We start from the raw sequence: 21,880 nt of genomic DNA, 5'->3' as shown, positions 1-21,880 counted from the left end.
CTCATAAATGCCATGAAAAAATAAATCAGAGAAGGAAAGAAGTCTGGGGGGTTGTGATAATACGTAGGAGGGCAACGAGAGAAGGCTTTCTGGGCCGGGCTTTAGAGAGTGTTAGAAATGAACAAGAAGTGCGGGAGGAAGGGGAGTGCAGGTTGGGAAAAGGGACATTCCAAGTGAAGCTCAGGCAAAAGGCGCATGAAACACTGGTGGAGGAGGGAAAACCACACACAGACCAGTGTTTTTGAACCCAGGGAGGGCCGATGCACAGAGCCTTGTTAAGAGGCTTGGGTTTGATCCCAAAGGCTGTGGGAAGTGTCTGCAGGGTTTGGGCCATCATGATAATTGCTAGCTATGGCTGAGCAAATGCCTTGTGCCAGGCACTGACTGAAGGGTTTTATGTACTAAGTATCATTTAACCTTTTCATACTGTGAAAGTGGGTACACTTGGCTTCATCGTGCAGTAGCTTGCCCCCCCACCGCCATCACACATCGGAGCCAGATTCTAGTCCGCGTCTGTGTGGACTCCAAAGCTACAAGGGAGCCACCAGCCTGATTGAAATCTAGGAGGCTAGATGTGCTCTGGGGGTGAGGGCCCAGGGGGAAGGTGGCTATCCTGGAGGCCTGTCCAGGCTAGAACAACGGTGACAGCCCTGGGGGCTGTGGGAATGTGGGGGAAGAGGCACCTGGGGAGGCTTCTCAGAGGAGGGGTTGTTAGTTAAGGAGGTCTAGGGAGAGATACTCTAGGCGAAAAGAGCAGCTTGCCCTGTGTGTTTAGGGTGGGGCAGAGCTCAGGATCAAGTCCTGGGCTGCAGGTGGGGGAAGGGGGGGGCCTGAAGGAGGGAGCGGTGGGAGGTGGGAGTTCAGGACTGGTGACAAAGAGAGTAAAGGGGGTTTCTGGATCTGACCACTTATACACAACCAGGGGGCAAGCAGATGCCCAGGAAATAAATGAGCTCCTGCCTGCCTTGGGAGGGGGAGGAAATCAGCCTTCTGGAATGGGGGACCCGGGTCCCTGAGGCGAGGATGTTGGGGTCAGTGGGCTAGAGGATAGGGGAGGGGAGTGACTAAGGCTGCAGGGTTTTAAATACTGAGGTGATTGGAGGGGGGTGTCTCAGAGCCCATTGGGTAGGGGGTATTGGGATGACTGAGGGGTCCTGAGGGGAGGTGATGGGAGTTTGGGGTGACTGGAGACAGAGCATAGTGAGTAGGAATAGAATTATCAGGGATTGAGTTGAGCATAGGGATGGGACCTAGGGTGGAGCATAGGGATGGGACCTGGGGTCGCTATCTGGGGTCGCGATGTTGGGGTTATCTGGGATTGAGGTGTAGGACATCCTAGGAGTGGAGTATGAGTGTACTGGGACCCCATGGTGTGACCAGGCTCAGGTATCTGGGTCATTAAAAATGGGGCATCGAGGTCCGCCCGGGGAACGTGGCAGAAAGTGAGTGCTCCCTGCTGAGGCCCCTGCTCGACCACCTCCCCACCCCCCAGAGACAGACGAGTGTCGTCTGAACCAGAACATCTGTGGCCACGGAGAGTGCGTCCCGGGCCCCTCGGACTACTCCTGCCATTGCAATCCGGGCTACCGGTCGCACCCGCAGCACCGCTACTGCGTGGGTGAGCGCGGGCGGCCGGGTGGGGGGCCCGGGGGCGGCCTTGGGTCCCAACGCCCCTTGACGTCTCCCCCCCCCCCCCCCGCCCTGCGCGCCCTTCTCAGACGTGAACGAGTGCGAGGCGGAGCCATGCGGCGCCGGGAGGGGCGTCTGCATGAACACGGGCGGCTCGTACAACTGCCACTGCCACCGCGGCTACCGCCTGCACGTCGGCGCCGGGGGGGCGCTCGTGCGTGGGTGAGCGCGGCCCGCGCGGCGCGGGGGGCTGGGCTGGGGGTCTCCCCTCCGGATCGCCGCGTAACCGCCTCCGCCGCCCCCGGCGCCCCCCTCGCGCTCCCTTCCTCCCGCTCAGACCTGAACGAGTGCGCCAAGCCCCACCTGTGCGGCGACGGCGGCTTCTGCCTCAACTTCCCCGGCCACTACAAGTGCAACTGCTACCCCGGCTACCGGCTCAAAGCCTCACGACCGCCCGTGTGCGAAGGTGGGGGAGAGCCCATCCAGGCCGACAGGGGGTCCTCAGCCGTTCTCGACCTGGGCTGGGGGCAGGGGTCCCGGACTCTGGGCCTCTCAGAGGTTGGGCTGCGGGAGCCCAGAGGGCCGGGTTCGCCTTGTTGATCTGTAAGGGAAGGAGGCCCTGCGGAGGACACTGAGCGCCTGGCCCGCCACCTTGTCCCCAAATGGATCTCCTTCCCTCTCCCCCAACCCGCGCAGACATCGACGAGTGCCGAGACCCTAGCTCCTGCCCGGATGGCAAATGCGAGAACAAACCCGGGAGCTTCAAGTGCATTGCCTGTCAGCCCGGCTACCGCAGCCAGGGGGGCGGGGCCTGCCGCGGTGAGAGCGGGCCCTGAGTCCCGGATTGGTGGGGGTGGGGGTGGGGGGTGTTCGACGGCAAATGGGCGGGGCCCGTGCGGGAGTTCTCCCCGCGACCCGGCAGTTTCGGGGTCCGGTTAGGGCAGGGGCGGGGCTTATGGCGGTGAGAGGCGCCTGGCAGGTGGGGCCTCCCCCATCCTGGGCGGACAAGACCCCCACCTCGGCACAGTGCCGGGTCCAGTGGGGCGGCTACCGAGGCGAGTCTTCGCCGCCGCAGACGTGAACGAGTGTGCCGAGGGCAGCCCCTGCTCGCCGGGCTGGTGCGAGAATCTCCCAGGCTCCTTCCGCTGCACGTGCGCCCAGGGCTACGCGCCTGCGCCGGATGGCCGCAGCTGCCAGGGTGAGCCCCAGCCCTCCCCCCAACGCTCCCGCACCCACTCACGCGTGGGAGCTGGGGACCGAGTCACCCCGTCTGTCCCACGGTGGGCAGGAGATAGCTACTTCACCCTCCAGGTCACTGACCCATGCACTCATTTTCTCAGCGAACCTGGCCGATGAAAGGGCCACCAGGATTTCTATGTAGGAAGGGTCTTAGGCAGGCAAGGCTTGAAACTGCTTTTGCAAAGCACGTTACTTAAATTTAAAGGGGAAAAAAAGACATAGAAGAACGGGCAGGGGCGCTGGTAGTCCTACTGTTCTGCGTATGCACCAAGAGGCGGGCTGGGGTTGGGATTCAGAGAAACTGAGGAACTTTACACACAGACTGGAGAGCGCAGGGCTGTGGGCCTGGCTGGAATGTGGCTGCAGGGCTGGGAGGAGGGGAGGCCTGAATTGTCTTAAAGGACCAGCAGGAATTAGCCAAGCAAAGAAAGCATCAGCGGACTCGGAGGTGAAAACAGCTCAGACTGTGCTGAAAACTGTAAGATGTAAGCAGAGGGTGGGCGCTGAGGCTGGCTGGTGAGGGGCAGGGCCCACCCCCTGAGAGGCCCCCTGAGCCCTGCCCAGGAGGTCGAGCTTCATCCTGACGGTGTTATGAGGCACCTGAAGCATTTTAAGGGGAAAGGTGACAAGCTTCACCATTTGCTTTGGAAAGTTTCCGGCTGCTGAGTGTGGAGAGTAGCCGGAGGTCTGCTGGAGACTCAGGGCACAGATGGTGGCCATGATGGGAGTAGCGGCCTCAGGACGGCCATGGGATGATGTGGTATTAGAGAAATGTTAAAGCACATTACCTGGGCTTATTAACTGGATGTCCAGGTGAGAGAGCGGGGAGCGAGGGACCCTCCAGGTTTCTGGCTTGGGTGACTCTGTGGGTGGTGCTGTTCCCTGGGATAGGGTTTCGGGGGGGGGAGGGTGCAGATTGGAGAAGGAAGACACCAAGTTTCATGCTGGACAAGTTGAGTGGGTGTCCCTGTGGGCCTGGGCCTCTGGGCTGAAGATGCCAGCAGAGGGTGGGCCGTACAGATTGGAAGTCTTGGGCCAGACACCCCGCCCCGGAACTGTAGACTGCGGGGGGCTGTGGAGACTTGGGGTGCGCCTGCTCAGCCAAGGAGGGGGGGTCCAGTGAGGGGAGCCTCAGCAGAGCCTTGTGGGCAATGCCACATCAGCGGAACGTAGGGGAATAGGAGAGGGAGATGGGGGAGGAGGGATGGAAGGAGGCCCAGGGAGTCCCAGCTGAGAAACCAGGGAGAGGCTTCCAGGGCAGAAGAGGATGAGCCAAATGTAACCGAGAGGTTCTTGAAAAGAAAGAACTGAGTGGTGAGATGAGAAAGTCCCTGGTGACCTTGGTAGGGTGGCTTCTGTGGCATGAGGGGCCATGAGATGCAGGCAGCAAGTGAGGAAGAGTGAGACATGGGGCTACCAGAATGGGGTTTAGGGTTGTAGGCTGAAGAGGTGCCAGGAAAGTGGGCGAGGGGATGACAAGGGCAGCTGGGGAAGGAGCCATGGACAGAAGGGACATCTCTTGCCCTAACGGATGTAATGATTTTCAGGAGGTTAAAGATTACCCTTAATTTTCTCAATGAGCAGTGAAGGGCCTGAGTCCAGTAGGGGACTTGCAATGACCAGTAGAGGGTTGGGACTGCCCAAGGGCATGGGAGCTGCCCAGGGGCTTTCCAGAAGTCCAGCCTGGGGAGGAGGGGCAGGGTGGCGCCAGCCACGCTGAGGATCGCGTGGGGCCCGAGGCCAGAGGGAGTGGCTGTGGCCCAGGGTGCTCAGGCTGGCGGGTGCCAGCATCCCATTCAGCATCCAGGATCTGGAGGCCCAGAGGCAGGCATGGCCTCCCAGACCAGTGCGGAGGAAGGAGAGGTGTTCGGGAGCCCCTGGAGAGAAGATGGGATAGGGGACTTGAGAGCAGAGGCAGTGGGAAGGAAGCAGCATCTGAGATGCCCAAAGTGGGGCAGATCCCAGCCCCTCGTCCTGACAGTGAGTGGCTGCCACTGAAGTGAAGGTCACAGAAACTGATCAAGGGTGTAAGGTCAGAGGCTGTGCCTGGCTGACCATATGGATGCTGAAAAGTCCTAGTGCGGGGAGCAAGGCGGAGGAAGGGAGACTAGGGAGGTGAGTGCTGACAGCAGGGGAGAAGGTGGAGGCTGGCATGTGGGCTGGCGCACCTCAGAGGCACAGCGTGGCCTGGAAGGGTCTGACGTGTGGCCAAGAACCAGCTTCTGCCAGAAAGGACTGCGGAGAAGCACGCTCTCAGGGGAAGGCCGAGTTCCTTTACTGCACAAGCAGAAGACATTATTCTGCGAGCAGGACAAAGACAGAGAGGAGCTTATTTACGTGGGAAGAAAGGGAGCCATGGCAGGTGGGGGAAGGATGAGGGCAGCTGGGACAAGGGAGACCAGGGCAGTATTCAAAGAGGGGATGGGGAGGGTGCCCTTGTTTGGTGAGGAGGGATGAGGTTGGGGGGGCTTGAGCTCTTTGGAATCAGACGTGGCCCAGGGTCCCTGGCAGCACCGGGCCTGCTCCCCAGGGCATGGTGTGCCCCGCGGAGGAGGGTGAGGGGCCCGTGCTTCCCTTAAGCTCCACTGGCCTCAGCTCTGGTGCTCCAAGCCGTAGGCGCGAGTGGGAAAAGGGTAGCAGAGGCCCGAGACCATCCCACGCCGGCCCTCTGACGCCCCTTGTGCCCCTCAGATGTGGATGAGTGTGAGGCTGGGGATGTGTGTGACAATGGCATGTGCACCAACACGCCGGGCTCCTTCCAGTGTCAGTGCGTCTCTGGCTACCATCTGTCGAGAGACCGGAGCCGATGCGAGGGTAAGCGGGCCGGAGAGCTGGCAGTTCGCCTGTTCCTCCCTACCCCAGGACTTCCACTGCCCCGGCTCCACGCCAGGCACTCCCCTGTCCAGCCCCCTTCCAGATCCCAGATTGGGCCTGGGGTCATGGGCCCGACCCAGGGCTCTGGGGGAAGCCAGTTCAGCCCCTGAGATTCCCCACCTCTGTGCTCCCCGCAGACATTGATGAGTGTGACTTCCCCGCGGCCTGCATTGGGGGTGATTGCATCAACACCAACGGCTCCTACCGGTGTCTGTGTCCCCAGGGGCATCGGCTGGTAGGCGGCAGGAAGTGCCAAGGTACGGGGGGATTGGCTGAGAGTTCCTGAGGAGGGCTGGCAGGGAATGGCGGTAATCTAGACACACTGTAGATCTGTCTTTGCATCCATCCGTCCATCCACACATTCACTCCCCCTTCAGCTCCTTCACCTAGAATAGCAACAGTAATAATGAAAGTATGTGCCGGCCCACCCTTAGGCGCGGTAGCCAGCAGGAGTTTACTGAGAACCTACTATTTACCAGCTTCTATACTATGTGCCAGGTACGGAGCAACGACCCAGGGCCCCCACTAGGGGAGGCTGATGTGAATTGATTCTTACCATTCACGGTGCCAAAAGAGGTCTGGATGAGTGACTAATTGGCAATGGAGAGGTGACAACTGAATTGGAACTTGGAGCATAAAGATGGTCCCCTAACGCATAAATAAGGTCCCCGTGCAGAGAGAAGCACGCGTGGTATTCCAGGCCCAAAGAACAGGGTGTGCAAAGCACAGAGATCTGGGAGGAATTAGTTGTGTTTTTAGGGGAGAGGGCCCTGAACATAGAGTTGGGGGTGCCGGTGTTTAGAGTAAAGGATGAAACTGAAAGATGTCAGGAGGCCAAACTGAAAGTCCTCAGATGCGGGGCCGGGAGTCGGGACTCCCTGTGTCGCCAGTGATAGCTGTGGCAGGGCTTAGGAAGAGAGTGAATGTGCACACCTCTACCCACGTGCACGGACGGACCCGAGTGGACTTCCTGTTGCGTGTACTTTGAGATCAAAATGGACGTTTGGGTTCTGAACTTGTGTGAGTCCCTGGAGGCACACCCGCAGGGAAGGAGGGGCTGGTTTCCTTGGAGCAACTCTTCTGCTTCCCTCGCTGGCCACAGACATAGACGAATGCAGCCAGGACCCCGGCCTGTGCCTTCCCCACGGGGCCTGTGAGAACCTGCAGGGCTCCTACGCTTGCGTCTGTGATGAGGGCTTCACACCCACCCAGGACCAGCACGGCTGCGAGGGTGAGTGCCCTCTAGCTCCTCCTCGGATGAGACAACTTCTCTGAGCTGCAGCGGGGGTTCAGAGACGGACGCGGGTCCCACCCTCTGGAATCTGGGGAACAGGGAGAGATCCCTTTTGCCTGAGAGTCCGGCGGGGCTGGACCTTGCAGGAGGGCCCTGAAGGCCACGTTGAGGGTGGAGCTTGGCTCTGACCGGCAGGCTGAGGGGAGCCAGGTTGGTGGGGAGCGTGCAGGACCCTGAGCTGCCCTCCACTCCCCTCAGAGGTGGAGCAGCCCCACCACAAGAAGGAGTGCTACCTTAACTTCGATGACACGGTGTTCTGCGACAGTGTACTGGCCACCAACGTCACCCAGCAGGAGTGCTGCTGCTCGCTGGGGGCTGGCTGGGGAGACCACTGCGAGATCTATCCCTGCCCAGTCTACAGCTCAGGTCAGGAGTCTCAGTTTCTTCATTTTGCTTTTTAATTTTGTTTTTTTTTAAAGATTTTATTTATTTGACAGAGAGAGACACAGCGAGAGAGGAAACACAAGCAGGGGGAGTGGGAGAGGGAGAAGCAGGCTTCCCCGTGGAGCAGGGAGCCTGATGTGGGGCTCGATCCCAGGATCTTGGGATCATGACCTGAGCTGAAGGCAGATGCTTAAGGACTGAGCCACCCAGGCGCCCCTCAGTTTCTTCATTTTGGAAACGTACTGGGGGAAAGGGCCCCTCCCGGGTCGGTGGGAAATGAGGCGGAGAGCTCCCGACCTGAGCCCAACGGCTAGTGCGCACGCGCTCAGTCCTGCCTCCTTTCTTCCCCACGGCCGCTCTCTCCCCGCAGCTGAGTTCCACAGCCTTTGCCCAGACGGAAAGGGCTACACCCAAGACAACAACATTGTCAACTACGGCATCCCAGCCCACCGTGGTAAGCCCCAACATGGCTCCGCCCACCGGGCACGCCCCGCTCCGCCCACCGAGGTTTGGACCGCCCCGATCCCGCCCGTGCTCGCTAGGTCGGTAGCGAGCCCTGGGGTAAGCCCCGCCCACACCTTCAGCGTCTGCCCCGCCCCTATCACGCTTACGTCAGCGCCCGGAAAAGCCTTCTCCCACTGAGTTTGCTCCGCTCCCGCGGTAAGCCCCGCCCACACTTCCCTGGCTGCGGGCCTGAGCGCCCTGCAGGTAAAGGCCACCGGGCGCCCACGGCTTGTCACTCCGCAGACATCGACGAGTGCATCTTGTTCGGGGCGGAGATCTGCAAGGAGGGCAAGTGCGTGAATACGCAGCCGGGCTACGAGTGCTACTGCAAGCAAGGCTTCTACTACGACGGGAACCTACTGGAGTGCGTGGGTGAGCGCAGAAGGTCCCAGTGGCCGTGGGACAGCGGCCGGGAGACACACACAACCACCCGCCTTCGGGCCGGTTCCCTCCACTCGCGCTTTTCCTCCCCGCAGACGTGGACGAGTGCCTGGACGAGTCCAACTGCCGGAACGGAGTGTGTGAGAACACGCGCGGCGGCTACCGCTGCGCCTGCACGCCCCCGGCCGAGTACAGCCCGGCGCAGCGCCAGTGTCTGAGCCCGGAGGAGATGGGTGAGGCCCGGGCCTGCTGACTGGGGAAACGGGGGGGAGCGGGGACCGGGCCGAGCTGTGACCGCCACCCCCACACATGCCCTCGCTACCCGTAGACGTAGACGAGTGCCAGGACCCGGCAGCCTGCCGCCCTGGTCGCTGCGTCAACCTGCCGGGCTCCTACCGCTGCGAGTGCCGCCCGCCCTGGGTGCCCGGGCCCTCCGGCCGCGATTGCCAGCTCCCGGAGAGCCCAGCCGGTGAGGGCGAGAGTTGTCCTGGGCCGATTGCAGGGCGCGGTCCGCTGTATGGAGCCCCGGGGTCGCGGCCCTTCCCCCCCCCGCGAGGCTGGGTGGGAACCGGGGGCCGACTGTCCCCCCCGCTTCGGGCCGCTCGCTGATGCCTGGTCTCCCTCCGCAGAGCGTGCCCCGGAGCGGCGGGACGTGTGCTGGGCCCAGCGTGGAGAAGATGGCATGTGTGCGGGCCCCCTGACCGGGCCAACCCTCACCTTCGACGACTGCTGCTGTCGCCAGGGCCGCGGTTGGGGAGCCCAGTGCCGCCCCTGCCCGCCGCGCAGCGCCGGTGAGCCAAGCCGCCAGGGGCCCACGGGCGGTTGGGGCGGGAGCCTGGGTGCATCCACGTCGCTCACCGCCCCCGTCCCTCCCAGGGTCCCAGTGCCCGACGTCGCAGAGTGAAAGCAATTCCTTCTGGGACGCGAGCCCCCTGCTGCTGGGGAAGCCCCCTCGAGGTGAGTGTAGCGGGAGGACACGGCGGCGGGGGTCCCTGGCCATCCGCCGGCCGGCCGCAGGGGGTGGAGGTGGCGGCTGAGGTCCGCATTCTCCCCGCCCGCGCAGAGGAGGACAGCTCGGAGGAGGATTCGGACGAGTGCCGCTGCGTGAGCGGCCGCTGCGTGCCCCGGCCGGGCGGCGCCGTGTGCGAGTGTCCGGGCGGCTTCCAGCTCGACGCGTCTCGGGCGCGCTGCGTGGGTGAGCCGGGGGCGGGGGGGGGGGCCCGCACGGGCCGCGGGGGCGGGGGGGTGCACACGCTACGGGGGCTGCGTGCCGTGGCGCCCTGGCGCAGCCCGCCCCTGTGGCCCCCACCTCCAGACATCGACGAGTGCCGAGAGCTGAACCAGCGCGGGCTGCTGTGCAAGAGCGAGCGCTGCGTGAACACGAGCGGCTCCTTCCGCTGCGTCTGCAAAGCTGGCTTCGCGCGCAGCCGCCCGCACGGGGCCTGCGTGCCCCAGCGCCGCCGCTGACGCAGGGGCCCGGACCTCGGCCATCCGCGAGGGCTTTCCGCCTGACCCTCCGGGCGAGCTCAGCCCCCGTCACCTGCCCCGACTCGGGGCTCGGACCCGGGGACTCTCCAGGGCCCTCAGAGAGTTTCGAGTTTCGAGGGCGGCCGTAGCAGCGCTGCCCAGTTCACAGGCGGAGATCGGGTCTCGGGCACTGGTGGCCTTCCTCCCAGAGGGCATTTCCTGGAAACTGATAAATCAGATCGTGCCTCTTTACTCTCGGCAAGCAAGTTGATGTTCATGTCTGTGGCGGGCGTGGACTCCACAGGGCAGCGCCAGACCCAAGCCTCCTGGGAGGGGCTGCACTGAGCCCAGCACAGGGGTGTGAAATAGAATTTATTGTGGCTCTGATTATGTACACGTGAGATGTGCCTGGCCGGACTGGCCGGGCTGGCATGGTTTGTACAATAAATACATCCGCGGGGCCCGCTCTCCGCGGCTACGAGCGCCCAGTCCGGCAGTTCAGTCCAGCTTGCGGGTTCCCAGCTTCATGGGGCCCTTGGCCGCCTTCTTCTCGGCGCGTTTGGCCTCCATCTCCCGCCGACGCTCCTCGCGCTTCTTCCGGGCCAGCTCGGCCTTCCCTTGCCCTGGGAGCAGGAGGAGGAGGAGGTGGGCTGAGGGCTTCAGAAGCACAGGGGGCTCGGCTGCCCAGCCCGCACCTGCCCCAAGGTCAACAGCCCTAGCCGGTCGGCCCTCCGAGGGGAAGCACTTACGGCTCTCCGTCTCCAGACCCTCCCAGTTGTCATCGCCCCATGAATCAGGTCTCAGCTGAAAGGGAAGTGTGGCTGGAGTGGGGACGGACTCCCAGCTGAGGTCCAGCCCAGTCTGCACCCTCGCCCGGACGGGTGCCACGTACCTGGGCGCCAGCCTCCCGTCGTGCAGACAGGACAGCAAAGGGATCACCTTTGTCACCAGGCTCCGGGCCACCCCAGTTATACTCGCTGGCCAGCCGTGTGCCCTCAGGGGGCGGCTCTGGGGGACTTGGCTCCTGCCAGCCCTGCTCCCATGAGCCCTCAGCTTCCCAGCTGCTCCAGTCTGACTCCGGGGATTTGGCGGCCAGGTTGCTGGTCTGCAGAAGGTGGGGAGGTAGTGCCAGATGGAGTAAGGGTGGGGAGCCGGCCCCACGCCCCATAGAAACACCCGTGTCCCACCCTGCTTACCTGCCCAGCACGGCTAGCCTGGCCCCCAGGACTCCAGTCTTCCTGCTGCGCCAACACAGATTCGGCCTCCTGCTGCAGGGTGGGAAGGAGAGGGCGGCCACAGACACTCCAGCCCCCACCCAAAGGGCAAGGAAGCCTGCCCGCCCCTTCCCAGCCACAGGCTCCACCCTTTCTTCTTTTGCATTCCATCTCTTTTGCTCCTCAAGCCTTGTTTCCCATCTCTGGAGTGGACGTGCCATCACTCCTCTGAGGCTGGGGAATAAGATCTAGCTGGTCCACACCCCTCCCCCCAGCCCCAGGCCAGAGACTGCTGTCAGCAGGTGGGGATACTGGGCCCGAGGTCTGCCCCCATTCCCTTCAGGGTGGCCCCACTCCATCCTCAGCCGCCCCCCCCCAGTAGGCCTGGAAATGGCCTCTCCTTGCTGACCACTGGAGCTCGTGGGGGAAGGATGGGGAGCAGAGGAGAATGAGGAAGACCAATGGGCTGTCCCCAAAAGCGCCCACCTGGACTTCCACTTCCAGCCCTGCTCCCCAGGAGCCCCAGGAGTTTAGTGGGTGTCAGCGGGCAGCTCTTCCCCACAAGGGCCACTCCATGACACCTGCTCACCAGGGGTGCTGTGCAGATGAGGACAGATGTGACTCCAGCCAGGGCTACCTGGGCTCCTTGAAGGCAGCCTATGACCTTTGAGCTGGAGTTGCCTACGGAGACCCCCTGAGCCCCACTCACCTCCAGGCTGCCCCAGTCTTCATCGTCCCATCTGTCGGCGGCACTGCTGTCCTCCGCTGTGTCTGTGCCCTCCTCCTGCGTCTCCCAGTGGCCCGGGCTTGCGGGTGCGGCAGGGACAGGGGTGGGGGCCGGGGCAGGGAGTCCTGAGGAGCAGAGGCTTACTGAGCCCCCGTACACTGGGACCCAGGAAGGTCTCCAAACAGGGAGAGGTCGCTGGGGGAGGGGGGAAGGTGTAGGGAGAAGCCCGTGAGGGGACTAGACCCTGCCCTGCTCCCCCCCCCACGTCCCCTACCGCCACCCCAGGGGAAGCCAGACAGGAACAGCTCCTGGGTGCCAGCACCCCCAAGCCCTCTCGGTCACCGACGCAGACACTCTGGGACACTCACCCTCGTGCGTGGGTCTCTGGGGGACGTTGGTCTCAGCCGGCGCGGCTGCTGGGTGTGCACGGATCAGCTTGGAGGTGAGCGAGGAGACTCCTGTCACAGCCCAGCCTGCCCAGCTGGCTGCACCTCCTCCCATCCCAGGGCTGGAGGCTGCGTGGACATCCTTCTCTGGGCAGTGACAGAAGACAGCGACAGGGACAGTCACCCCAGGCTCTCACGGGGAAGGCGACAGGAAGGCAGGAACTACCACAGAGCAACTTGTAGTGGCCCCCCTTCTCCAGGCCCTTGCTCCCCCGTCGGCGAGCTGGGGGCGATGGGGAGCAATGGTGTCAGGTCTGCTCCCTGCGGTTCTTCTAGCTTTCAGATCCTCCAGGGAGGGGGGAGGGGTGCCGTGACAGGTGACAGTCAAAGATGTGGTGGGAGGGAGAGGGAACATGAGTGTGAGCCACTCACCCACTTCAGCCAGCTGGGTGGGGTCCTCTGACACAGACTCCAGTTTGGACAGGAAGCTTCGAATGGCCTTGAAGGCCTGTGGGGGAGTAAAGGGGCAGAGCTAGGCCAGGGTCCCCGTGAGCCCGCCGGGCCAGCCAGGGCCCAGCCACCCCCCCGAGCCCCAGCTCCAGAGCCCGGGCCCGGCTGTGCCTCACCTGGTCTCGCACAGACTTCTCGGGGTCCACGGTGAGGCCACAGAGCACAGGCAGGATCTTGTGGGCACAGTCGTTCATCGAGTAGAGGTTGTGGGTGGCAGCAAAGCCCAGGACACCCGCCACCCGGGACGGGGCAAATGGGTCCTTAGTGGCCCGGCTGAAGGCGGAGGTGAGGACCCTGTGCCTGGTCTGGGGAGGGGCGGGGGAGAGGGCTCCTGAGTGCAGGGTCAGTCCGGGGACCCAGAACCGCCAGACCTGCTTCCCAGAGCGGAGCCGTCCATGGGCCCCCCCACCCCCACGTCGGAAAAATGTGAGCTAATCACTAACAAATGAGACTTTTTACTTAAAACTCGATCTTGGCTTCTCCTCCCAGAGCAGTGGGTTCCTGCTGCCTTAGGACAGTGGGGGCTGGGGTCTGTGCCTCTCTCCCCACCCGTGCCGCTGACACCTTTCATTCATTCATTCATTCATTCATTCATTCCTGCTAACCATCTGGGCACTACAGGCATCTGCATTTACAAACCCTGGCCGAGGGAACGCACACGGGCCCCGGGCCAAGCAGGCCTGGGTTCGGTTCCCAGATCCACCACCATCGGCCCGTCAGACGTTGGGGCTGGGAGGCTGACTGCACAAGGAGGCTGGCCCTGGAGGACGCTGCGGTCCGGAGGCAGGACAGAGGGCCCAGCAGTGGGCCGGGCACTCACACTGGCACTGAGGTAGGAGCCGATCTTGCCCAGGCAGACCGTAGTGTTGCAGCGAATGGGGCCCTGCTCATCCTTGGCCTGCAGCCGCGCGAAGTGCTTCATCAGCTCCACGTTGAGGTTGGCCTCGTTCAGCTTCGGGGCCAGGAGCAGCATGGACTGCGGGGTGGGGGAGGGTGGAAACTGGGGGCCACGGCCAGCAAAGGGCCACATGGAGGACTGGCCTCCTGGGAGGGTGTGGAGGCCAAGTGACACTGGGCTCTGACGGGACCCGCCAAGGCTCTCCCAGACCGACCTCCCAACCTGATCCTGGCCCATACCCAGAACGCTGAGGAAGGGGACACTTCTCTGTCCCCTTGACCCCAAAACCTCCGAAGTTTGTTCACACTCCTGTCTCCCGTCTTTCTCCTTCTGCTCTCTCTTGCGTGCACCCGACTCAGACTTCCACAAAAACACCCCCCACCACACTCTACCAACTGGCTCGAGTGGAGGTCACCGGGGACCTCCGTGTTGCTAAATCCATTGGCCAATTCTCCATCCAAACCAAATGTGATCCCTCAGCAGCTGTGACACCCCCAAGTTCTCCTTCCTCCTCGAGACTTCCATCTCTGGTCCTCCAGGACCCCGCCCTCTCCTGGTTCTCCTCTGACCTCGACGGCTGCTCCTCTTCAGTCTCCTGTGGCCGAGATCTTACTGTTTGGACCCCCAGAGCTGCTCCCCGGGCCCCTTCTCTTGTACACCTCACCCCCTTTGTGGCTTTGAATGCCCTTATTAGCGGACAATGCCCAGGTGAGCACCTCCCGCCCAGGCTTCCTCCTTAAACTACACACACGTATAACCAGGGGCCGAACAGACACCTGCACCTGCCTAACAGACGTGGCCAAGAGCAGACGGACCTCTTCCTGCAAAACTGCTTCTCCCAGTCTTCTCGGTAAATGGCAACTTAATTTTCCAGTTGCCCAGGCCAGAAACCTCAGACCCATACTTGGCTCTACAACCACCCATCGGCACATGCCCTCTGCCCCACCTTTGGAACCTGGCCCCTTCTATCTACCTGCCCCTACCGTTCAGATCTGGGCCCCCATGACCTCTCAGACTCCACCTCTCTGCACCATGTCCCTTCAGCCACGCTAAACTTCTTGCAGCTACTTCTCCACTCCAGGTACGTGCTGGCCTCAAGATCATTGCAAATATTCCTTCTGCAGGGAACACATTTCCTCCCCATCTCCACGTAGCCCGATTCCTTGCCTCCTTTCCTTAAGTGACATCTCCTTTAGCAAAGTCTTCCCTGATTGCTGTTTTTAAAATGGCAAACCCTTCTCTTCACACTCTGTGACTTTTTTTTTTTTTTAAGGGAAGAGCTTTCTTTTTTTAAAAAAGATTTTATTTATTTGACAGAAAGAGAGAAACAGCCAGAGAGGGAACACAAGCAGGGGGGAGTGGGAGAGGGAGAAGCAGGCTTCCCGCTGAGCAGGGAGCCCGATGCGGGGCTCAATCCCAGGACCCTGAGATCATGACCTGAGGGGAAGGCAGATGCTTAACGACCGAGCCACCCAGGTGCCCCCACTCTGTGACTTTGTGACTTTCTAACATATCTTTTTTTTTTTTTTTAAGATTTTATTTATTTTAGAAAGAGAGAGGTCACGCGTGCATGTGAGCAGGGGGAGGAGCAGAGGGAGAGGGAGAAGCAGACTCCACGCTGAGCACAGAGCCCCACGCGGGGCTCAATCTCAGGACTCTGAGATCATGACCTGAGCCGAGATCAGGAGTCAGACAGTCAACCTACTGAGCCACAAAGGCGCCCCCTAACATATCTTTTCTGATTCTGTTTCCTGTCTGGCAAGCCCACTCTCCGTCACCTCAGAAAGCAGCTCCATGAGACACCCCGCATCCCAGCACGGGCCACAGGGCTGGGCACTGAGACATCCTCAGCCAGTGTCTGCTGCGTGGAGGATACCGGCCATGCCCATCCTGCCCCCCCCACCAGCTGCTGAGCTGCACCCGGAGCCTGGACCTACATGCAGGATGGTGCCTGCCCCTCCCTTAACCTGCTCAGACACACAGACCCAAACCAAGGCCTCTGTGTCCTCGTGTGAGCCCCCCACCAAGCCCTGGAAAACCAGAGCACACCTACCTTGACTGTCTGCTCTCGGATGGCAGGGTTGGTGTCCAGGAAGCCGTGTACAACGTGGGGAAAGATCTGCGTGTTGACTGTTGGCTCATCCAGGTACTGGATAAACTGTTCCATCTGTGGCCCGTAGGTGTGAGAACACAGTCAGCCCCTCCTTGCCTGACCACGGCCACCGGCCCATTTCGTGGCTTGGTTATTCCCCCTACGCAGGCACTGGACAGCCAAGTGAGTCTCCTGAGCCCTCCACCTCGCATCTGGCCTTCCTCTAGTCTTAGGACGTTGCGGAGTGATGAGGAGAGGCCAGGAGGGTGCTGGAAAGAACCAAGGACTGGGAGCTGGAGGGTCTGGCCTCTGGTCCTGCACCACACCCCTTCTTAGAGCCTCCACTGCCTCTTCTGTAAAAGGGGTTATCACCCCCACCCAGAAAGTGGCGTGGGGAGGGCTCGCATGTTTGGCAGTTGGAGAGGGAATGATACCTGGGAGTCTCTAGGACTTCCTGGCTCATAAGAGGCCCCCACCCTCAACCCTATAGATCATGTCTGATGCTCCCAACTGCCCTGGCATTGGCAGGAGAGACACTATCCCCACTCTAAATGACTCAAGTGACCAAGCCAAGAGATTGGGTTGCAGAGGGAAGGCCTGCAGTCTGGGCAGGCCGTGACTTCCCAAAGCTACCAATGAGCCCTGTGATGGTCTCGATTTCCTAAGAGCCTAGCCTTACCAGTCCCTCACCTGTGTGTGTTTGGGAGTGCCAGGGCAGGGGCTCCGGCCACCTGCCTGGGGCTGGAGGTGAGGCAGGGGTCTCCCCCGCAGCCAAGGCGGGGTCTGGGTGGGGTAGAGGGCACAGGGTCTAACCACAGCCCTACCTGCTGTAGGAGGCGGATGCGCATGGCCCGGTCAGTGGATGAGAACATCTTGACCACAACAGGGATGATCTTCTGCTGATATTCCTCAGCATTGAGAAACTTGCCCACCTTCAGGAAAGAGCAGGAAGAGGGGGCTCAGCTACCGCCACAGAAGTGGGGTGACTTCACTGGGCTCATTTACTTTCCTTGGGCTCCCTGCTGATTTCCCAGGGTGGGGATGGGGTGATGGTGGAGGGAGTCAGGCACTTCTCCAGCAGCCCCTCTGCCCGTACTCCATCTCAGGCAGCCCTGCCCTTAACCTTTCCGGGTCAAGGCAGCCTCTTAGGATGCTGATGAAAGGTCTACACCCCTCCGTCTAATCAGGCACCAACACATTACACGGACAGACATGCACACAGAATTCTAACTATAATTCTGTAATTTCTGGAGATTCCCAGCCATACAGGATTTGCTTGCTGTCTTCCCCCTTCAGGGAAAAGTGTTCTCCCAGGGTGGACAGAGTGGGGAATGGCAGGTGCCCAAGTAAGGGTGGGCTGGGGTCTGAGGAAGGTGGAGAGGATCCAGCCCCTAGAAGTCAAAAGAATAGAGTGCCAAGTGGTCAGGATGGGGGATGAAAAGTGGGGTGGTGAGCAGGTGATCTCCTGGGCCTTGGAAACCGGGGTGCACAAGTCAGACCAAGGTTGCTGTTTTGGGGAAATGGAAGAAGGTCTATAGGCTCTGAAGTAAGGGGTCATTGGAAAAAGAATTTTAGAGGCACAGGGTTTCCTCTCCCCAAAGACAAGAAGTCCCCACAGCCTCCCTGACAGCTGATCAGGTGGCCTGGAGAGCTGAACCGGCGGGTAGCAGCAGCAAGCTCAAGCGTGCGCGGGCGCGTGGGTCTGCCTAACCAGGCTGTCCCTCCCCCAGAGGCTTCTCCTCTGCCAGTCAGACCCACCCAGCTGGTGTCCGGGTCCCACATCCCTCACCCACCTTGAAGAGGGGGGTGAGGACGACAGCTCCCGCACTGCCAAACTCAAAGGCGGTCAGCAGCTGGGGCAGCACCTTGTGCCGGCAGAAATCCTCCGGGAAAGAGTCTAGGCTCTTGCTCAGCTCTTGGAAGAACTTTTGCTTCTCAGCCGGCTCTTTGATCTGGGGGAACAAGGACAGGACACAGGTAGGAGATCAGCCTAGTCACGCCATTCCTCAGCTACGGGCAAGGATAGGGGCTCACCCCCCGCCCCACCGCCTGAAAGAGAACTGAAGCTTATGGGCTCTGGAGCCCGACGGGGCTGGGTTCAAATCCCGACTCCCCCTTTTAGTAGCCATGTGGCCTTGGGCAAGTTCCTCCGTTTGTGAAATGGGGTAATAACTATACCACCTCACAGAGCTGTTGTGCCCAGGAAGGCTGCCGGCTCGGGGCCTGACCCTCGGTGGGCGCCGCGTCAGTCAGTGATCGTCATTCCCGGGACGGCACCGACCTGAGGCTGGGAAAGCGGCCGCTTGGGGCACCAGGCCCTTCGTCAGCCTTGCCTCTACTCCCCACAATCACCCAAGGTGTGTGGACCATTAACCCCGGCACACAGATGAGCAAATAAGGCTGAGAGAGCGGAGGGGGCTCAGTCCACCCCCGAGGCCCTGGCTGGGTTGGCGTTCGTGGCAAGCTGTGGGCAAGGCAGGGATCAGGTCGGCTGACCCCAGACAGGCCAGGCTATCAGCTCAATGATCCCCCCAACCTCCCTCGGAGGCCGTCACCCTCACAGCTCACATTTCCTGAGGACAGACTGCAGGCCAGCCAGAGTTCTATACTAAAACTTTTATGCAGGTTAAATAATCCCCCCACAATTTTATGAGATAGGTGCCAACATAATCCACATTTAGTCCACCAAGGAAGCTGAGGCACAGAGAGGGCAAGCAATCGGTCCAAAGTCACACAGCTAAAAAGCAGTCAGGGGAAAGTGTGACTCAGTGGTCTGGTACCTCCACGGTGCCGCGGAGAGGTCTCAGCCCCTCATGTACAGGCAAGGAGGCTGAGGCTCAAGGTCACCAGCCAGGAGTCACTGGGCAGGGATTATGACCTAGTCCTGTATGCTTCCAAAGTTCCTGTGCTCGCTACGGTACCCTCGTTCCCCAAGCTGCTGCCTGGCCCAGAAGAGCTGACCTCTGGCTGGGGATGAGGAGGACCTGGTTGGCACCTGAGCAGCTCAGTCGAGCGTGGGAGGCGGGCTTCGTGCTCTGACGGCAGGGCTCATGGGGCGCCGAGGCCCAGAGGAAGACCCAACCACACCGCAGGTTGCCTAGCTGGGCTCTCTCCACTGGTCTGCCCAGTGACGGGAAGAGGGGCCCCGAGGCGCTGCCCTCCCACGTTCTCCTTGGGAGACAGCCATCTCTTACGGAACACATTTTAAGCAAGGCAGCCTGGCAGAGTCAGCCACGTGAGGAGACCTCCATGTCACAAAGCTCCTGCTGACCCCCACACTGCCCAGGAGGCACGGGGCGCAGAGTTTCCAGCACTTCTGCCTCGAGATGCAGAGTCCACAGACCCTGCTCCATCAAGGTCCGTGCCCGTGTCTGTCACTCCTCCCCAACTCGACTCTCAGTCACCTTTCTGTGTGCCCCACACACGGCCAGGTCAGAGCAGGTCTCCAGGGCTGAGCCTTCCTCCTTCATTCCCTACAACAACCTACGGGCCAGCAGAGACTATTATTATCCCCATCATACAGATACGGAAACCGAAGTTGAGGGAGATTGAGCCAAGGATCCCTTCCTCACATCTTTCCATTTGCTCTTCCCCCTTCCTGGAACATTCTTCCCCAATTACCATCCCCATGGCTCCCACCTTCCCACTCTTCAGCTCAAATGTCAGCTCTGAGAGAGCCCTTCCCTGAGCACCCTTGACCCACTATTTTCCTTCCTGGTGCTTATCGCTGCCCCGGGGACTACAAATTTTCTTTTATGTATTTTCTGTCCCTCTCTGCCAGCGTGAGTCCCCGAGGGTGGGAACCTGGTCCATTTACTCCCTTCTCGATCCTCGAGGGCAGGGACCTGGGTCTGACTCTCCGTCCCCACCCTGCGGCCCACAGCACATCGCGACACTGAGCACGGCGGACATCAGGGTCAGGGCCAGTATGTACGGTGCAATCAGCGAGGTGCCAGGAGCAGTCACTAAGTACCTACTACGTGCTAGATGCTATGCTGTGCACTTCAAACTCACTCACTCCTCACCGGGCTCCTCTGAAGTAGGTACTAGTATTAGTAACGAGTGTCAGACAAGTCACACAGTAAGAGCTGGAGCCAGGGTTCAGGCCCAGAGAGCCTGGCTCCATAGTCCCTGCTTGTCTCCCAGGGTCTAATTATGAGGGAGGCCACAAAGTGGGGAGGGAGGGCCAGGGTGAAGAACACAGAACCAGAGCCCAGGGTGGGCCGGCAGACTCACCTGAATCTCTTCCAAAAAGAGGTTGGTCTCCACAAAGCGGTTGTTCATGAAGCCACCGGGCGCCCGGCAGTTCTGTAGGAAGCGGGCTGGATTGGGACGCACCTTGGGGTTGGCTCCGACTAGCTCGCAGTAATGGGGCACCAGCGATTTGGGGATCTATGGGAAAAGGGTGAGTGTCAGGGCAGGGCTGGCTGGCTGGCAGAGAGGAGCTGGGGTTGGGTCAGACACTCACCTTCCCAGGGTTGCGCAGGGCAGCCGCCCGAGGTAGGGGCCCATTGAAGACTTCCCAGATGAGGCAGCCCAAGCGCCACATGTCAGCTGACCTGAGGCAGGGCAGTGACCAGAGCTGCTCCAGGTCTTGCCACCCGCTAGCATAGGCCTCCAGCCTGCCTTGGTCACCAGACACTAACTACACGGCAGACGCTGAGCTGTGTCCCTCAGCTGATCCTCCCATCAGCCCTGAGCCGCAGGGTTCATTAGTCCCATTGGACAGATAAAGAAAGTGAGGCTCAGGGAAGCAAGAGCATCCACCCCAGGTCACACATCTTTCAAACTCAGAACCACCAAAACACACTCAAAGCCTGTGTTTATCCTGCCCTACCTCCCGGAGGACCCTGGTTCCCTCGCCAGCTGGGCAGCAGGGGACAGGGGGAGTGCCAGCTAGCTGAGGGGTCCCGAGGCCGCAGGAGCTTCCAGAATAGGGCAGGGTGGGGCATGCCGCCCCCAGTCACCCACCATTTCTCCCTGACGGCTCTGCCACTGCCATCAGCCAACTCCGGGGGGTCGTACTGCTCAAGTTCGGGGACCCCCTTCCGGGGGGGGGCCCCCGCCATTGCCCTGAGACGAATACATGTAGTCCAGGCCGCCCAGCTTCCACTCGCCAGCGCGGTCCACGAACACGGCGGCCATGCAGACGTTGTTGTGGATGAGGCTGCAGTCATTGACCAGGAAGCTGAGGGCTTTCTGGGGGCAGAAGGAGCCGTCACACTCCAGCAACTCAAGTCCCCCACCCTGCGCTCATCACCAGTGCCCCCCACCTCACCACAATCTGGTGTAGCCCCCAGGAGAGCTCCAGCTCCTTCAGGCCACCGGCCTCGGCTCGCTCCTTGAGGTACATTTTCAGTGGGGTCACTGCCTCTGTCACTACATGGAGGCATTTGTCTGTCTGAAGAAGGGGACATGGCGGGAGAGGAAGGGGCGATGAGAGGCACAGGGAGACAGGTGGAGGAGGGAGAATCCAATCTGGGGGTGCTGAGGCAGAAGGGGTGGGAGCTGAGGGGCAGGAAGACAGAAGACACGACTGGGAGACTGGGAGAAAGCGAGGGGCAGAGATGGGGCAGCCCGGGCAGCAGGTACCTCCAGCCCATCGATGTAGGCCAGAATGTTGGGGTGCCGGAGAGTTTTGAGGCGCTTGAAGGCAGCTTTGGCCACCTGGGTCTGCTCGTCGGCACCGGGCTTCACATCATACACGAAGATGGACACCGGGCTGCCTGTGGCCTGGGGGGAGGGCAGAGGGACCTGAGGGATGTGGGCCGGGCCCCAGGCGACCACTCCAGCTCCGACATGGTCCGCAGAGCTGCTAAGTGCGGGGAGGAAAGGGCCACCGCCGGTCTCTCCCCAGGTCAGCCCTCGGACACTGAGCCGGGCCCACGTGATCCCTGTTCCGCCCGCCTGTCGTCCCTCGGTCCTTCCGCCCGCCACGTCGGCCCTGCCCGGCCCCCTCCCCCGGCCCGTTGCCCCGGAGGCTCCGCAGCCACGTCAGGCGGGGCGCGACGCGGCGGGGCCGGCGGCGCTGACTAGGCGAGGCCGAGGTCGGCCGCGGCCTGCGGAGCCCGGCCGCGCTCACCTTCTTGCGGCCGCGGTGCAGGACCCAGGGCCCGGGCGGGCCGCCCTCGGGGGGGTCCGGGCTGAGCTCGAACGGGAAGTCCCGGACCGGGTCCCGGGCAAAGAACCACATCGTTTTCGCCGCCGCCGCAGGCTAGGGCGCCTCGGCTCCGGGTCCTCGGGCCTCCGAGCCGGGCGGGGCGGGGCGAGGGCGGGGCCTG

The 21,880-nt window shown here is 61.6% G+C and overlaps 2 protein-coding genes across 2 annotated transcripts in view; one reads left to right on the top strand and one right to left on the bottom strand.

The window, feature by feature from the left end:
- LTBP3 (latent transforming growth factor beta binding protein 3) overlaps positions 1 to 10,260 on the top strand; it is a 17,482-nt gene extending 7,222 nt beyond the window's left edge. The window contains 18 exon segments of the mRNA XM_032414391.1: positions 1,493 to 1,618; positions 1,719 to 1,831; positions 1,833 to 1,851; positions 1,967 to 2,095; positions 2,326 to 2,448; positions 2,705 to 2,827; positions 5,560 to 5,682; positions 5,880 to 5,999; positions 6,845 to 6,973; positions 7,235 to 7,402; positions 7,791 to 7,874; positions 8,168 to 8,296; positions 8,401 to 8,538; positions 8,634 to 8,774; positions 8,935 to 9,096; positions 9,182 to 9,262; positions 9,369 to 9,500; positions 9,621 to 10,260. Of these exon segments, the coding sequence (XP_032270282.1) occupies positions 1,493 to 1,618; positions 1,719 to 1,831; positions 1,833 to 1,851; positions 1,967 to 2,095; positions 2,326 to 2,448; positions 2,705 to 2,827; positions 5,560 to 5,682; positions 5,880 to 5,999; positions 6,845 to 6,973; positions 7,235 to 7,402; positions 7,791 to 7,874; positions 8,168 to 8,296; positions 8,401 to 8,538; positions 8,634 to 8,774; positions 8,935 to 9,096; positions 9,182 to 9,262; positions 9,369 to 9,500; positions 9,621 to 9,772 (2,192 nt within the window). The 3' untranslated portion in view covers positions 9,773 to 10,260.
- On the bottom strand, positions 10,249 to 21,880 carry SCYL1 (SCY1 like pseudokinase 1). Its single transcript, XM_032414392.1, is given in 19 exon segments — positions 10,249 to 10,395; positions 10,522 to 10,576; positions 10,665 to 10,877; positions 10,969 to 11,040; positions 11,696 to 11,838; positions 12,082 to 12,246; positions 12,532 to 12,607; positions 12,726 to 12,914; positions 13,430 to 13,585; positions 15,561 to 15,674; positions 16,424 to 16,531; positions 17,393 to 17,551; positions 19,836 to 19,991; positions 20,068 to 20,158; positions 20,571 to 20,656; positions 20,658 to 20,798; positions 20,878 to 21,000; positions 21,192 to 21,332; positions 21,682 to 21,880. Coding segments are annotated over 19 exon segments (2,424 nt in total). The 5' UTR covers positions 21,793 to 21,880; the 3' UTR covers positions 10,249 to 10,270.

Source organism: Phoca vitulina, unplaced genomic scaffold (assembly GCF_004348235.1).
Source record: "Phoca vitulina isolate PV1807 unplaced genomic scaffold, GSC_HSeal_1.0 scaffold16, whole genome shotgun sequence".
NCBI lineage: Eukaryota > Metazoa > Chordata > Mammalia > Carnivora > Phocidae > Phoca > Phoca vitulina.
The sequence above is the reverse complement of the archived record's forward strand: the minus strand, read 5'-3'. Positions and strand labels throughout refer to the sequence as shown.